Source organism: Asterias rubens, chromosome 6 (assembly GCF_902459465.1).
Source record: "Asterias rubens chromosome 6, eAstRub1.3, whole genome shotgun sequence".
Classification (NCBI taxonomy): domain Eukaryota; kingdom Metazoa; phylum Echinodermata; class Asteroidea; order Forcipulatida; family Asteriidae; genus Asterias; species Asterias rubens.
This window is the reverse complement of record NC_047067.1, coordinates 21,882,190-21,899,679: the sequence shown is the minus strand read 5'-3', so window position 1 is coordinate 21,899,679 and position 17,490 is coordinate 21,882,190. Positions and strand designations below refer to the sequence as shown.

The 17,490-nt window shown below is 39.2% G+C and overlaps 2 protein-coding genes across 4 annotated transcripts; one reads left to right on the top strand and one right to left on the bottom strand.

Annotated features, from left to right (window-relative positions):
- Window positions 1–2,157: 2,157 nt before the first annotated feature.
- On the top strand, window positions 2,158–10,688 carry LOC117291165 (acyl-CoA 6-desaturase-like). Of its 2 annotated transcripts, none has more exons than XM_033772727.1 (11): window positions 2,158–2,307; window positions 3,611–3,827; window positions 5,021–5,116; window positions 5,736–5,933; window positions 6,839–6,940; window positions 7,338–7,524; window positions 8,246–8,322; window positions 8,499–8,596; window positions 9,076–9,252; window positions 9,760–9,885; window positions 10,438–10,688. In XM_033772727.1, exons 2-11 carry the CDS (start codon window positions 3,627–3,629, stop codon window positions 10,487–10,489), a joined length of 1,314 nt encoding a protein of 437 aa, XP_033628618.1. In that variant the 5' UTR covers window positions 2,158–2,307; window positions 3,611–3,626; the 3' UTR covers window positions 10,490–10,688. The 2 variants fall into 2 exon arrangements, with proteins under 2 accessions (XP_033628618.1, XP_033628616.1); XM_033772725.1 differs by having other exon boundaries at window positions 3,606–3,827.
- A 2,280-nt stretch (window positions 10,689–12,968) lies between these two features.
- LOC117291109 (2',3'-cyclic-nucleotide 3'-phosphodiesterase-like) lies at window positions 12,969–17,447 on the bottom strand. 2 transcript variants are annotated; one of them, XM_033772636.1, is made up of 5 exons: window positions 17,129–17,447; window positions 16,236–16,445; window positions 15,255–15,404; window positions 14,622–14,985; window positions 12,969–13,907 (listed from the first exon to the last, which is right to left on the bottom strand). In XM_033772636.1, exons 2-5 carry the CDS (start codon window positions 16,431–16,433, stop codon window positions 13,255–13,257), a joined length of 1,365 nt encoding a protein of 454 aa, XP_033628527.1. In that variant the 5' UTR covers window positions 16,434–16,445; window positions 17,129–17,447; the 3' UTR covers window positions 12,969–13,254. The 2 variants fall into 2 exon arrangements, with proteins under 2 accessions (XP_033628527.1, XP_033628529.1); XM_033772638.1 differs by lacking the exon at window positions 17,129–17,447 and having other exon boundaries at window positions 15,255–15,472; window positions 16,236–16,312.
- Between the last annotated feature and the right edge of the window lie 43 nt (window positions 17,448–17,490).

Below are 17,490 nucleotides of genomic sequence, written 5' to 3'. Positions count from 1 at the left end.
TCAAAGTTGTCTTTCACATTTAGTGTGTGCCTTTACAGAAAAATTCTGATCTTTGTAAATATTATGATTTGCCTTTTGAAACTCTCAATCCTCAAATTATGCAGACATTAAATTAATATTTTTGTTGGAAATGGGAGATATATGAAATTGGGCCAATTGTTAAAGAAATATATTTAACCTTCATGAAATCTTATTATTGTTGTACTTTAAATGTTTTTGTAGAGATAATTTTATTGTTTGCCCTTGCATTTGGTTTGAAGTTTAGTTGGAAGAATTCATTTGGAAATTGTTTAACAATTGTGAAAATCAGTTTTTTATAATAAGTGCCGTAATTAAAAACCTTACGAAATCGTAAGCAAATTTTCTAGTTGCAAATTATTGTTGACAGTTATGTCTGGGAATTATCCCCCTGTGGGCCAGACGATGTTTTAGTTCCATGTCAAAGTTGTCTTTCACATTTAGTGTGTGCCTTTACAGACAAATTCTGATCTTTGTAAATATTATGATTTGCCTTTTGAAACTCTCAATCCTCAAATTATGCAGACATTAAATTAATATTTTTGTTGGAAATGGGAGATATATGAAATTGGGCCAATTGTTAAAGAAATATATTTAACCTTCATGAAATCTTATTATTGTTGTACTTTAAATGTTTTTGTAGAGATAATTTTATTTTGTGCATGTTTGCCCTTGCATTTGGTTTGAAGTTTAGTTGGAAGAATTCATTTGGAAATTGTTTAACAATTGTGAAAATCAGTTTTTTATAATAAGTGCCGTAATTAAAAACCTTACGAAATCGTAAGCAAATTTTCTAGTTGCAAATTATTGTTGACAGTTATGTCTGGGAATTATCCCCCTGTGGGCCAGACGATGTTTTAGTTCCATGTCAAAGTTGTCTTTCACATTTAGTGTGTGCCTTTACAGACAAATTCTGATCTTTGTAAATATTATGATTTGCCTTTTGAAACTCTCAAGCCTCAAATTATGCAGACATTAAGTTAATATTTTGTTGGAAATGGGAGAAATAAGTAATTCAGTTTTTGTCAGATTTTATTAATTTCCCACCAGTTAGACACTAATGAGAAAGTTATCTTTAACAATTGGTGCCTTTACTGAAAACATTCCAATTGTTTGTAAGTGCCGTAATTAAAAACCTTACGAAATCGTAAGCAAATTGTCTAATTGCAAATTATTGTTGACAGTTATGTCTGGGAATTATCCCTCTGTGGGCCAGACGATGTTTTAGTTTGTTTGTTTGCCTTTTTTAAACCTGGGATTAAACATTGGAGAATGTTATCTGATTTTAGACTTTTGTTGGGAGTCTCCGATGCAGAAAAATAGCTGGTTTTTTTTCTTTAAAGGCAACCGTCTTCTTTAATCCGACTTTTCCAGCATTGAGGATCCTATTCCCTCTAAAAGTTCTTTTTGATATATAGCTCCAGGGATTACCAAAAGGTAACAATACTATCCATTAAAACCTTTTATATTTCAGTTTCAGACCCTTACTCCAGATTAATACATTTGTTTTGACCATTTGACTTTATTTTATTCGATGTTGTTGCAAAGTTAAAAAGCAAAATGCAATAGACAAAATAGAAATAAACAGTAAAAGGGAACTTTGTTTACCGGAGCACAACAAAAGTCAAGGACTTTTAGTAGGTTATATGATACAATGTATTGGGTGAATGCCGGAAGACAAAACAAAATGGCCGGCTTGAGGGGAAAAAAACGGTTGAAGGTAGAGCGCTCCAAACTATCTAGTAATTATTTTAGTCGGGTTTCAAATTAAATTTTCTGAGCAGATGTCATACCAAAGAACTCACTACTCGTGCCCGGTTAAAAGGGTCATTTCGAATATTAAACTTAATCTAGTTTGCATTTCCTTTCTCCACAACCATATGCGATTAATTTTGGAACAAAGTTTTACCGCTTTAAAATTAAAACCAACTAATTTATATAGTAACATGGCGTGATCACGCATCGGATGGGTGGCGTAATTACATTCACTCTATTTGCCTAATAAAAAATAAAAGGATTTATGTAAGAATTCAAGGACAGATGACCGCTCTGTTGTTGTTGAACTGTTTGCACGAGGTGCGATAACAAGAGGCTGCCTCGTCAGTCAACCATCAACTCCCCCCCCCCCCACCCCACCGGTGTCTACTCATTCCCAGGGGCTAGCCAGCGTACGTGCCAGGAGGACTGCTCTACTATCTGTGAATGGGCGGGTGATCATTGGGATCAAGCATCAAGGGAACATCTTTCCTACATCAAATCTTCAGAGAAAACATCGCACTGCTGGTATAGGTAAGTTTGCGCCCGTTTTCGTATCACAACTTTTGTTAAAACCTGAAAACTAAATCATTTCCAGTGCTGGGTTTTGTTGTTGACCGGGATGTGACCGGGTGTGACAGTTGGGCGAGTTTCCATTCAAAACCTACCCGTGGTTGCATGCAGACCGGCCCTGGTGATGTAGACCGGCCCTGGTGATTTCCGGGCTATGAAAGGTGTTTTCTTTTCAACAGTATTCGAACTAATTACTTATGTTTCTCTCTTTTTTTCTGGATGTATATATGCCGTTACGGATAACTTTCCGTATGGCGCCACCACTTTTTCACTAATTTTTACAAAAAGGGATATCTCATTGAGGTATATTATTTCATTTCAAATGAAAAAGTTGTGGCGCCATACGGAAACTTTTCCCCTTTTTTAAATTGTAACTTACTAAATATGGCTGAAGAGCGCCAAGTTATGTCTAGACTATTGTATAACAGAATTAATAAGTAAAGTATCTACTCATGTCTGTGTCAGCTGTTTGTTGTCACCATTGTAGGCAGTAGAGATAAGATAATAACCTATTGCTGAATGCTTTCTCCATTGTTCACATTATCACCAATTATGTCACTTTAGCCCAGGTAAGGTTGGACTCCTCTGTCACTTTAGTACTCTGGTAACACACTTGGCTTTTGTACTGTGCCCCAAGCCTGACTTTTTAGGCCTGGGATTTCATTTTCTTGTGCTACCACTTTGACATCAGTGATATATAAAAACAAGGAAGGTTGGTAGTGGCAGCACTTTTAAGACTAAATAATGACATTATGCCTAAAGGTAGGCAAGTGGTATAGACAAGTGGTAGCTCTAGACTAATGGGAGACTTTTGTGACGCTGGTGGCAGCAGACATATTAACTGTCCCTTTTTCGCAAATACTGGGGTGCGCGCGTTAGGCGTGGAATTAGGTGCATTGTGGTCTAGCTGGTGATCAAATTTGCTCCTTAGCTAGACCACAATGCACCTCATTCAATGGTTGGCGCTTGCAGTTAATGGGTATTTGCGAAAAGGTTTATGGCTCACTGCATGCACATGCTAAGTATTGCGCGCGTAGGTCTGAGCATGCGCACTACTGGCGAGAACTGTTAAAAAGGACCGTCCAAAAATCTCCAATTAGGGCCTACATAAAGGAAGTGGTAGCCAGTGTAGCACTTTAAGATACAAGGAAGTGAGCTGGACTAAATTACATGGCCTATTCTAGTGGTAGGTCATGATTTCATAAAGGTAGCGGTAGCATTTTTTAAGACTTGATGCTTCATTTTTTTTCATTTCAAAGGAAAGAAGCTTGGATGGAAACATGGGTAAAGGTCAGCAGGGTCAGAGTTCAGCCCAGGTCAGCAAAAAGAGCACCTATACCTGGGATGAAGTGAAGGAGCACAGCAGTAAGACAGACAAGTGGGTGGTGATTGAGAATGGGGTTTATGACGTCTCAAAGTGGGTGACTAGACACCCAGGAGGGTTCAAGGTTCTGTCTCACTATGCTGGGGAGGATGCAACGGTGAGTTTCTTAGGGTTTTAGTGAAGAGGGACAAGTGGGTGGTGATTGAGAACTGGGTTTATGACGTCTCAAAGTGGGTGACTAGACACCAAGGAGGGTTCAAGGTTCTGTCTCACTATGCTGGGGAGGATGCAATGGTGAGTTTCTTAGGGTGTTAGTGAAGAGAGACAAGTGGTTGGTGATTGAGAATGGGGTTTATGACGTCTCAAAGTGGGTGACTAGACACCAAGGAGGACTCGAGGTTCTGTCTGCTGGGGAGGATGTAACGATGAGTTTCTTGGGGCATCTTTCTTTGGGCTTTGGAAGCTGGAAAAGTGGGAGGCGACGTTTTTAAGCCTTAAAGGCTGCAATGTTTTGCATGTCTCTTTGTTGAGACTTTGAAGTTTTTCTGTGATAAATGTCATCATTTGGTTACTATTTATTTTCTTAACTCTGGTTGTGAAGTAAATGACTCACAGATAAGCGACTTTCATAACTGTACTAGAAAACCCCTTAGAGAGAAGTCAAAGTTTGAGTTTTAGATGTGGGAGGAGAACCCGAATGAATTAATCCAGGGATAGGGTTTGAAAACCCAATCCACATAGTGCCTCCAACGGGATTCAAACCAGGGTTCTTAGGGTTGGAAGGCAAGCACACAATCCGGCCCTTAAAGGCAGTGGACACTATTGGTAATTGTCAAAGACTAGCCTTCACAGTTGCTGTATCTCAACATATGCATAAAATAACAAACCTGTGAAAATTTGAGCTCAATCGGTCATCAAACTTGCGAGATAATAATGAAAGGAAAACCACCCTTGTCACACGAAGTTGTGTGCGTTTAGATGCTTGATTTCGAGACCTCAAGTTCTAAATCTGTTGTCTCGAAATCAAATTCGTGGAAAATTACTTCTTTCTCGAAAACTATGGCACTTCAAGAGGGAGCCGTTTCTCACAATGTTTTATACCATCAACCTCTCCCCATTACTGGTCACCAAGAAAGGTTTTATGCTAATGATTATTTTGAGTAACTACCAACTGCCTTCAAAGTTTGTTGCTAATGTCTTGAGTTCTACAAGAGCTGTTGCTTTGATGCTTGCTTGGTTTATTGTGTCTCACACATGTCTTGCTTATAGTACACATACAATGTAAGATGTATACTGGGGTCTAGTAGGCTCTCTGAAGGTTTCTGAAGTTTTATTTTCTTTGATTTGCAGGATGCCTTTGTGGCGTTTCATCCGGACAAGGAACTTGTTACCAAGTATTTAAAACCACTCTGCATTGGATCTTTGGAGAAAGACAACAAACCAAAGGTAGAAAAACCAATCTCGTCGAACTTCATCCCAAATTTCTTGCGGTACCCGCTGCCAAAAACATAGGATTCGAACTGCCTCTAGCTACCGGGCAACCTCGGTAGTCTAGTCGGTAAGACACTGCTCTAGAATTGCAAGGGTCGTGGGTTCGAATCCCACCCGAGTAACATGCCTGTGATATTTTTTCACAGGACTCGGGCAAGTACTGAGTATACAGTGCTAACACACATCGGTGTATGGGTAAAAACCAAAATTAATATTCTTTATCACCGATGCAAATTTAACATCCATTATAATTTATTTGTTATTAATTAGTTAAATGGTTTCAAATGATTGGTCCTTTTTTGGAGACCCCAGTTGGCCGTGGTGCCCTTTCTCATGCCCTAGTCGGCCTTTAAAACTGTTCATTTGTTAAAGGCCAAACTGGCCTCATCCTAAAAATGAGGCAATTGCTATTTAATTAGAGATTTTTGGATGGTCCTTTTTCTCTCGCCAATAGTGCACATGCTCGGACCTTTGCCCGGATGTTCAGAGCTGCAAAAAAGGAGCGTTATGTCTGCTGCCACTAACGTCTCAAAAGTTCCCCATTGATTTTGCCTCTATCGGTTTTTATTTTCAGAGCTCCATCGTCACAGACATGAGGGATCTACGCAGCAAGGTGGAGCAGCTAAACCTCTTGAAACCCAATCTCTGGTTCTACGCAGCTCATCTCGGGCATATTCTTGCCCTTGATGTTCTCGGTTGGTTTGTCATGTGGTACTTCGGTACTGGCTGGCTCCCTTACCTCACTTCTGCATTTTTACTTCTTGTAGTTCAGGTACGTGAAATATTTTGTCTGAAATTTGTTTTTGTCTTCGAAATAATGTCACATCTCATCTGGGCCCACTTTCATAAAGCTGTTAAAGCAGTGCTTAGCAAATTTCTTTAGTGGTGCACCAGTTGCAAACTTTATGGAATTTTGGCTGGTAACTAGTTTTTGTTAAGCAATGTTTGTCTGCGCTCAGAGCAAGTGGTTTTGCCAAAAGGCTTTAAGAAGATGTGCTCTGATGGGGTGTCGTGGCCGAGCGGTTAAGAGCTCCGAATTCAAGCTCTGCTGATTCTGTTCAGCAGAGTGTGGGTTTGAATCCCGGTCGTGACACTTGTGTCCCTGAGCAAGACACTTAACTATTATGCTTCTCTCCACCCAGGGGTAAATGGGTACCTGTGAGGGCTGAGATGGTTCTTGTGATTGATTTAGCCGAGTAGTGCATTTGTTGCACGAGGCTGTATACTCCCCAGGGAGCTGAGATGGTTTAAGGAGTGAATTAAGGCCCAGGGACCAGGGGTAATATCTTGAAGCGCTTTGAGACGCCCGTAGGGAGTGAAAAAGCGCTATATAAAAACTCAATATTATTATTATACATGAATCATAGTGAAACAATGTCTTATCACCGAAAAAAAAGCATTTACACATGGCCTACATGAGAGTTTGAAAGTGCCAGAACAAAATATTTTGCTTTAAATATCCTGGGTGCCAAGATTTTGGATGCAGCCAGACACATCTCTATTACAAGATGGAGATACAACGTTGTAAACTCACACAAAGATCTTTGCTTTCTAGTGATTCTTAAGTAATAGTAGTACAAATAATAATTACGGCAAATGAAATTCTCAAAATTATTCCTTGTTACGGAATTATCAACCAGTGTTTTTAACTTCAATTTGTGAAAATTTCTTCCATAGGGTCAGTCAGGATGGTTTCAGCATGACCTAGGTCATCTTTCCGTCTTCAAGAAGTCGAGCTGGAATCATGCGTTGCATGGCTTCATCCTTGGTGGAATGAAGGTAAAGATTATTTTCAATTTGATTTAGTTCATAAAAACCCACTTTGTGTTGACATGGCTACCACAACTTGACTTCGATGTGCTAGACTGCCTTGGCTGACACGCCCTGTAAATCTCAGAGCTGACAACAAGAACAAAAAGATTACAATATTTTTTTATCATATTCAAAATTCTCCAAGCTCTCCCCCATTCAATCCAATTTGTTTTCAATCCAATCAACATTTATTTCCATATTGGTTAAAAAAGGAGAATAATAAACAAACAATTCTGACATAATAACTCATAATTCCAGCTTCATATTATAGCAATTTTTCAGTAAGGGCTTCCAATATTTCAAATGAATCCAACTTCATCATTCTAGCATTTAAACCTAAAATATTTAATTGTTTTCCCCTCAGGGCTCGTCCGCTCACTGGTGGAACTACCGCCATTTCCAGCACCATGCTAAGCCCAACATCATCATGAAGGATCCAGACATCAGGATGGAGTATATATTCATGTTGGGTGAGCAGCAGCCCGTTCAATGGGCCAAAAAGAAGAAAGGTTTCATGCCGTATGATCACCAACAAAGCTACTTCTTCTTCAGTAAGTTGCACTTTGACATACCCTTTTCTCAATGTCATGCAGCCTTACCACTTCGCGGAGGCAATTGCCTTTGGTCGCCTTGGTGCCCTTTGAAATATTCCAATACAAATTTACAATTGTGTCATAGAGGTGCCGTTTATCAAGGGCAAAATGCCTTTGTGCACTTGGTCTTTCAAAAATAAAACATCAGGCCTGTTGATGAAAGTATTTCTACTTTGAATTTTTATTTCTTTTTTCAAATTCTATTTCTTTGTTCAAATTCTATTCCATTGCTAATTCTTTTGATGATGATGGATTTTGGGTTGGGAGGGAAGTTGTTCCATTCACTGCCTCCTTGGTAATAGGGTACCCTCTACAGTTTGCTAAGGAGTGGATTCTTTGGGAAGCGGCAGGAGAAAGATCACCTTCATGAGGTACAGTTTGAATGGCTTCCCACCTGGCACCCCCAAACAAAGATATAGAGTAGACAAAATAGGACTTGCCAAGATTAGGGCTAGATAGCTCAGTTGGTTGAGCGCCGGCACGTTAATCCAGAGGTCCAGGCTCAAGTCCCACTCTAGTAAATCTTTCTTCGTTCAAGCCAAACTTACTTAAAATTTAACCAGTTGGGTTTCCTTGTGGTTAATTACATTATATAATTTAAACCATTGTGAAGTCAACGAAATAAAGTTATCCTGTCTTACTCTTATGACTGCATTTTTTTCCCTTCTTTTTCTGACAGTTTTACCGCCGTTGTTGCTACCGCTGTACTTTCATTATGAATACACTTCACACATTCTCAGGAAGAAGGTCTGGATCGTAAGTTGGAATTGCTACACTTTTATGAAGGCCCAATGCCCAATTCAGTTATTGTGATGCAGTCATGTTGCACTCGTACTCCAAGTTTTAATGTAATTGGAAAAGGTAACTAAAGAAAAACAGTAGAATTAGAATAATTTCAACATCGAATATTTTTTTTGTATTTCTCTTTCCAGGATGTCTTCTGGATGGTGTTCTTTTTCACCAAACTCTTTGTGACCTTTGGCCCACTTTTAGGTGTATCTGGTGCTTTCTTTTTCTACTTGTTTGTCAGGTATTTATGTTTTTAGTCAAAATAGATTGGGACCAACTGCTTTGGGGATTTTTAAAAAGATGATTTGTAAAGTAGGGTTGCATCAATTTTTATATTAACATATGGATATGATCATTCTTGATGAGCCTAATTTAGCTTGAAGCGAGGGGTCCAACAATTGGTGATGTAGTTTTACCTTAGGTGAGCTTTGGCAAGCTAGGCAGGGGGCATCATTAAGGGGAAAGGTATGGGCTAGGGCAGCAAGGTAAGGGGTATGATTGGGGGGAGGGGATGAGCTAGGGAGGGGAATGATCACGGAAAGGAAAGGGGTATGGTTCGGGGAAGGGGTGATCAAGGTACTGTGATGTCACAATACAAATAACTTTGGCGATACTGACAACTTGTCTTAAGATGAATCTTGGGGCTTTGTGAAATAGCTTGGGTTGTCTATACCTAATTGGGAAATTTTTGTAGTTATTTTTGCATGTTTTTATTTCCAGGTTTATGGAGAGTCATTGGTTCGTGTGGGTCACTCAGATGAACCATATACCCATGAAGATTGACTATGACGATAAGAAGGAATGGTTACCAATGCAGCTACAGGCTACCTGCAATGTAGATCCGTCGTTCTTTAACGATTGGTTCACGGGGCACCTGAACTACCAGATCGAACACCAGTAAGTTTTTCATACCATAAACAAAAATGCATCTTACAACAAGATGGTTTTGTCCCTTTTGTCGCCATTTTTCCAATGTCATCTGATTGGTACCCAGTATGATTGGATTGTTGGTGATGCACGAAGGAGGGAACTGGAGCCTGTGATGCATGGTAAACTGGATCCCACCCAGGATCCTGGGACTAGTGTGTGTGGAACGAGTGCTCACTCAACTGTGTCAGTAGGAACAAGCACAGGGGATAGTGAGGGTGTGGGGCCTATAGGGGTATGAGGATATAGACACCAAGCTAATAAGCAGCGTGCAGCATCAAAATCTAGCTTTCTCGTAAAGACGATCAGAGCATACTGATCGAAACGTCGAGTTGAAACCAACGTTCAGAACCACCCCATTTCATTTAGAGATTATCGTTATGGTGTTCCCGCAAACCTGTCTGTATCGTATTTCCACCATGCAAAGTTTCAAATCCTACTAATTTTTAATATATGTTTGGTTTGTCCTTTTTTCAGCCTATTCCCCACCATGCCGAGGCACAACTTTCACAAAATAGTGCCTGATGTCAAAGCTTTATGTAAAAAACATGGTCTCCCGTATCAAACTAAAACACTGTTTTGTGCTTTTGCTGACATCGTGCGGTAAGTAACCATTGTCCATGTTGGTGAAATTTTCTTAAGAAATCAGTGCATAGTATTTGCTTTTCTTGAGCTTTTTCCAGTGTACAAGGCCGATACACGCAAATTACAGATTTTTGTTTTGTTTCTTGGGTTTTGCCTCACCCCATGTAGACCCATTTAGTAATGCAGAACGCAACTTCTAAGAATACTTGACTACCATTCCCATCATTTTGAGAGTAAATTTCTTAGTGCACAATTTTGACCCTAAAAATGGCGGACAAGATAGGCATGTGTAAGTTCGCTGCGCATTGTGCAAGGGGTCTGTATGCCCCATCTCTTCCAGCTTGGTTCTTACGGCTCGACCTCATGAAGTCATTGGCCTGCCTTATTTCTTTTTGGTCCACCAGGTTGGGTGTTGGACGCGGCACCAACAACTCCAGTATGTTACAAAAACCACTAAATGCAAAAAGAAAATAATGGTCTGATGTTACAACACTAGCAGAGTCTTTCTCAAAGGCTAAAATGCTACAGAATGCAACAACAATTAAAAATAATGTGTGTTTATTTTTTCAGGTCTCTGAAGCGATCGGGTGAGATCTGGCATGATGCGTATTACCATACCTAAACAGGAATAAACTTGAGTATGGTGTGCTAGTAGTTCGTTTGATCATGCTAAGCATAAATATGGTATAGTTTTAATTTTGACAAAAGTGGATTTTTTGATGAATTTGTCCAAATGTGTCTTTCTCTTTTAACAAATTTTATTTCTTTATTCTGCTTCTGATACAAGCTCAGGGGCCAATTTCATAGAGCTGCTTAAGCAAAAAATGTGCTTAAGCACGAAAATAGCTCGCTTATTTTACACATGTTACCAGCCAAAATTTCATGCCATATACATTGCTTGTGACTGGTATTTAGTTGTTGTTTACTTAGCATAACAATTGAGTGGAGTCTTGGCCGGTAATCTGATTTCACTAAGCAAGGAATTTTGCGTAAGCAAAATTTTGTGCTTAAGCAGCTCTATGAAATTGGGCCCAGATGTCTATTTTAGACTATATTTTCAATGTTTGGTTTGGGTCTTGTATCATGAGGTCACCACTGGACAAGCCAATGCTTTTTGGAGACCTCTATCCTGGGCACTTTCAAATTATTACAATTGTATAATGTACTATATGCAGTATATTATATAGTATATTTTATAGTAAAAAGTATATTGTATAAAATTTATACCATATTTGTATGGTATTGTGTTTGTGTGTGATGGGAAAACTTAAATCAGAAGAATGTTTATAAATATCAACAATAACTGGACATATAACAGCAAACTTATATTTCTTTAAATTTGAGCTTGCGAAGGCATTTCATTGTGAGACCAAATCTATGAAAAAATAATCTCTAATCTTTTTACAATTTTGTTAGCATATGGGAAAGAGGTGAAAGGTGTATTTAAATTAGGACAATAAAGACAAATTAGAATGTATAGAGGAAACAAAATCATTATGTTTTTTTTTATTTTATAAAAAGTGAGTTTTGTCAAGTCCAGACCCTTGTTCGGGTAATTTTTAGACTTGGTTTTATTTCAGGCATAATTTTTTTAAGGACTATTGGTACTTTTACCAAGTTGAGATATTTTACAGCTTGGTGATGCGATGATGCAATGAAAATTATTTATTTTTTCAACATTTTAAATATCAACAGGTCTGTGTCTTTGCTAAGTTATAAATTTCACAATTTGACATTGTCTTAAAGTGCAATGTTTTTGATAAACTAGCATAAGAATGGTATATAACTAAAATAAGAAAATCAAACGGAGGATGATCTGATAAAAAGTTTCAAAGCAAGTTTTATTGCATCAGCTTCGATCTTCAAATCTTCATTAATATAGTAAACGCCATGCGTTTTACATGCTGGAATCATTTGAATCAAAATGTAACTTATCAAAAATCTATTTGTTATAAAACCTAAAAAAGAAAACTACTCTAAACAGGCGCTTAGCATATTGCTTGATTTTTGTGTGTGTGAAAATTCAATTAAAAGGTTTGTCAAAGATTGGAGGTACTTATAAACTGAATTTTTGGTAATTAAAAAATTGGGAATTTGTCATCTATTAAATGGCAAGATAAGAATAAATATAAATATTGCTTTACAATTGTATTTTTTATTCTACAGAGTTTTTGTAGAAATCTGCATTAACCTCATTAAAAAATTAATACAAATATGCAAATTAAATGACCCGATTATTATACAAGCATTTCGATCAAGCCAAGGTCATCACCGACCTCATTATATTTAATATAAATATTTAAGTATTTAAATATATAAACATGCATTCAAAAAGTTTTTAATTAAAAATACAACTGTCCATCCGGGTATGAAAAAAAAAAAATGGTGAAAAGTTCCATTTCGAACTTTGTTATTGATTTCAGAAGACTTGCCCACTGTTTATTTCTTTGGTGACGATTAAAACACTATGTCTGACAAAATCTACTTAGATACATGTAAATGGCGTTTAGCTTTGCATAGTGTGAAAAAATAAGAACTATAAAGACTAAATTGTAAACTTGCAGGTACAATTATGTTTAAAATCTCTTATTTGAGGGAGTGTTGGGTTTAAAAAGAGCCGGTGTGGTCTTGACGTTTCAAACAGTATACCCTTCTCCTGAAGACGAGCAGAGTAAACTACTCGAAACGTCAAGACCACAGCAGCTCTTTTCAGAGCCAACACTCTGACAAAATAATAATAATAATAACCCGTTTTTATATAGCGCTTTTCACATGTGGAGGGCGTCCCAAGGCGCTTCACATTGTTACCCCTGGTCACCGGGCCTTAAATCACCCCTTAAACCATCTCGGCTCCCTGGTGGGGAGTATGCAGCCTGTGCAACATTAAAATGCGCTACTCGGCTAAATCAATCACAAGAACCATCGCAGCTCTCACAGGTACCCATTTACCCCTGGGTGGAGTGAAGCAATTATAGTTAAGTGTCTTGCTCAGGGACACAAGTGTCACGACCGGGATTCGAACCCACACTCTGCTGAACAGAAGCACCAGAGCTTGAGTTTGATGCTGTTATCCGCTCGGCCACGACACCCCATAAAAGAGATCTTACACATGGTTGTACCCGTAAGTTTACTATTTAGTATTTATAGTTACTTCTTAGATACATGTACTTCCACTAGTTGGTGTTCAGGACATTGTGCCGATTACATGCCACAACATCTACCCCCCCCCCCCTTTTGAAGTCGTATATCTCACTCAACTTTGTGTTAACTTTATTTGCATACAGTTTCATTGTGATCAATATTGCTCTATTTTAACAGAGAATAGATGGTTGCTTAAACAAATTTGTTTGGTACTTTCACAGAAAAGGAGAGGCTTTAAATTTAAGTCTAATTCCAGCCGCTGAATAATGCCCCAACTTTAAGCGGTTTCTCCAAATATATGGCCCAGTTACCTTCTCCATAGCAACGGGCGATTCCACCGGCAAGCTGGAGGGTGGGGATGTCCTTTGGTTTGTCACGAGCCAGCAGTTCTTGTTGAATGATCAAATTTAAATCGATGCCTGTCTGAACTGCAGAGATGTTCACTCCCAGGCCAAGAGTAAGGTGAGCCCGACTTCCAGGACCGCAGGTCGGGGAGAATTCCTGAGGTCGCCAACCCTTGGGGCAACTAACCGGTTTGTCCACATTGAGCGTGTCACTTGTACGTGCTGTGATGACCTTGTTAGTCTTGACCCACGACCTTGAGCCGACATTTGACTCTGTGTGTGTTTTGTCAGCCTCTTTACTATTATCGACACCCCAAAGGGCAAGTTCATCTTTTGTGAGACGAAGACGTGCCCCAAATGTTTGAGGGGTTATCAAGAACCCTATAATGGATAGGTTGTACGCTCCGCCTGTGTTCTGCTTCACGGCTGAAGAGGTGGCATATTGCTTGGAACCAGTCCGGTTGCCGTAGTTACTGAAGAATGATGTACAATGAAGTAATGTGGGACCCGTCAATAACCCTGTGAGGGAGAAGTAGCGCCCGAAATCCAAGCCACCTGAGGCGTAAAAGATAACATTTAAAAAGGATCAAGATAATAGTAACATTATTAATATGCAAATTCACCTTCAAAAAGGCGCTCATAGTGCTCCAAAAAAAATATATAAAAAAATGACAAACCCATTTAGTCTGTACAGTCAATAATGCAGAAGAATTAAGCAGTGGTGTTTAAAAGAAAAGAAAAGAGATATTGCCTAACGCCACAAGGGGCAGTCGGACGGCCACTTCAAAGTAAGGGCAAGTTAACTGACTTGGGCTATTGACCAAAATCAACTGCCACCAATGGCACGTTGCAACCTACTCCTGTGGCTGAAACACGGTTACTCCCTTCACAGTCCATAAGACATGGGTATCATCCACTAGGAGCCTGGCTGATAGAGCAGAATGAACTACCTTCCCAACTTTTTACAAAGCGAATATGGTTAAGTGTCTTGCTTAAGGCCAGCCAGATGCGTCATTACCGGGATTCGAACCCACACTCTTCTGCTGACAACACCAGAGTTTGGGTCCATTGAACTAAACCACTTGACACACCATGGTATTGTAGGCCAAATTTATGAAGTAAGTTTTGAGAGCCTTTTTGAAAGAGCTGTGTGTGTGATAATGCTGGATTATATATTCATTCATAATTATTCTTATTGACATGCCAAGAGGACAAGAAAACTGCCCCCTCTCCACCTTTAAGAGACAATTAGTATCCCATAAAAATTACCTGATGAATTGTGTGGGGAACCTGGAAGAGCGAACTTGTTGAATATCTCCACAAACTTTGACTGTTGCAAACATTCATCGTAAAGTGTCTTCCTGTGTCTCTGGACGTCCAACGAGATATTATAACCGAGAAACCAGCCGTAGAATAAAGGGTACAGCATCTTGGGCGTCTGTAGTACCTCGTTGCTCTCTCTTACTTGTAAAACGTTCCCGCCATCTTCCCTCACTGTAGTGTTGGGCTGAACAACCACGGTTGTGTAGTTGTACTGATGCGCCATGGAAAAGTATTTCTTCAGGTCTTTGGACGGGTTATCCGCGTGGTCGACGACGATAACCCGGATGTGCTTTTTACAGTTTATTTCAACCTGTGTTTTTTTTAAAGGAAGAATGACACAAGAATACAAAACTGTAGTTATTTTGTGAGAGATCACCTAACATGGACGGCCACTTTAAGGTGAGGGCTACACGTAACAGATTTGGGCTATCGACCCAAACTAAATGCCACCAGGGGGCAGGTTGCCACCTACTCCTGGGGCTGAAAGTTGAAACAGAGTTACCCCTTCACAGTAAAAAATATAAACTGTTATTTCCCGAACCAAGGGTTGACCAACATTAACAGACAAACCATACATACCTCTTGAAGGCAGTTTTGATCAGACACATCTACTGAGGTAGTTTGACTCGAACAGCAAAAGACTGAATTCTGACTGAAGGTATCGACGATGGCTTGAGCAAGAGCAGACCTTCCTCGGCCAGGTGGTACGCCTCTTAGAAAAAACATCACCTTAAACCAAACGGGGAGAAATGTAGTAATTTCTAACATCACATTTGGTGAGAAGAACAGCAACACATCTGTGAACAAGAGTGACCAATACTTCATCAGACATTCTTGTTTTACTCTTTGTTGACAAAGTTTTGTATAACGGGAAAATGGATGGTAATCTCTAGTCTTCTTGGTGATTTATTTAAAGACACTGGACACTATTGGTAATTGTCAAAGACCAGTCTTCTCACTTGGTGTATCTCAACTATGAAAGAAAAAACACCCTTGTCACACGAAGTGGTGTGCTTTCAGATGCTTGATTTCGAGACCTCGAATTCTAAACTTGAGGTCTTGAAATCAAGTTCGTGGAATTATACTTCTTTCTCGAAAACTACGTCACTTCAGAGGGAGTCGTTTCTCACAATGTTTTATGCTATCAACCTCTCCCCATTACTTGTTACCAGTAAGGTTTTAAGATAATAATTATTTTGAGTAATTACCAATAGTGTCCACTGCCTTTAACACCCAGTTTAGACAGGAGCTCCAGAGTCACAATGGACCAAACAGAGTGTAAAGAGCAACTCTAGGTCGACCCAAATAAGTTTGGGCATTGCCCGACAGTCCACACATACAAATAATCAGATAATAATAGGCCCCAAACATACTCCTAGAACTATGATTTGTTTCCACTGTTGTCTACACTCTGTATCGTAGAGATGGTAGCGAAAGGAACCTCATAGTTCTAGGAGAAGGCCCTAGTCCCTACAAATGATAAACTTGCACACGCTCCAACCAAGCCTAAACATGGAGTCCATCAGACACACTACAAGTGCAAAATCAACAATCTCTTACTTGTATTTCTGAAGAGATGTAGTTGATCGTGGTCGAGTTCTCCAAGAAGGGATAGTGCTGGCCTAGTTTGCTTAGCGTCGTTTCTTCTCTGCTTGAGGTTTCATAGTCCAAGTTGGAGATAAAGATGAACATCTGAAGGAGGACCATTAAGGTGATGGTGCCCAGCACCAAGACCTTAGATGAAGGGTTTGGCAACATCCTAGTACCTTACTGAGAAATGAAGTAATTATTGTTAAAATGAGAAAATAGAATTACCTGATGCAAACTTATTACCAAATACCAACCAAAAGGGTATAAATGCAAAGAATAGTTAACGACCCAACGTTGTGAACATCATTTCATTTCTTCACTCTTTACACCTGTTCATTGGTTAGTTGCGATAACGCAACCCTCCTCCCGATGGCGAAGAGGGGTTACGTTATCGCAACTATACACAGGTATAAACACAAAATTTTAGATCTAGTTTTTTTCGAAGAAGATTGGTTCATTGATCACTGCTTTTTTCTAAAAAGAAAGTTTGAGAACAAAGCCCCATCATTGGTCATTACACAAACTTTTTTTTTCCAAAATGAATGAAAATTATAATGAATGAAAATTTCCCATGGAACAACATTTATAAACAGAAAAGGTCATTGGCATTCCAGGTCATATCTTGCTGGTGAAATATCCTATGATTAGTATAACTTAAGTAAAGTGCAACTAGTACTAGCTAGTGTAAATTTGCCAAATAATTGTTTTATCAAAATCATTCTGGCATCCATACATGTATTCACATACTCAAACTTTCAAAGAACCACCAACATGACCAAGTCAAAGTTTCCTTATTTTATTAATAAAAAATGGCACACCAAAATAAAGTGACCAAGCAATGGAGATGAAAATGCTTTACTTACCACACTCACTTTTTGTTCCAACCAAAAAACTAACCATGAATGAAGATCAACCAACATACATGTATGACAAATCTGCCGGTGTCACCGTGCTGACCCCAACTGCCCTCCTAGCCCGTGGGTGAAATGGAGCCTCTGCCCCCGGTGTGAGCCCTCGCCTAAATACGCCCCTCCAACCTCACGAGTACGGAGAAAAAGTTAGCAGCAGAAAAGTTCAAGTTCGTCACATCCTAAAACAGCCAAATGATACTTTTAATAACAATGTATTTGATTTGTAACACATCGATGATCGACCTGTTTATTTACTTCTTCCGCCGGACCATTCGGGGGGGGGGGGGGGGCAAAAGAGGTCAAAATACACCACC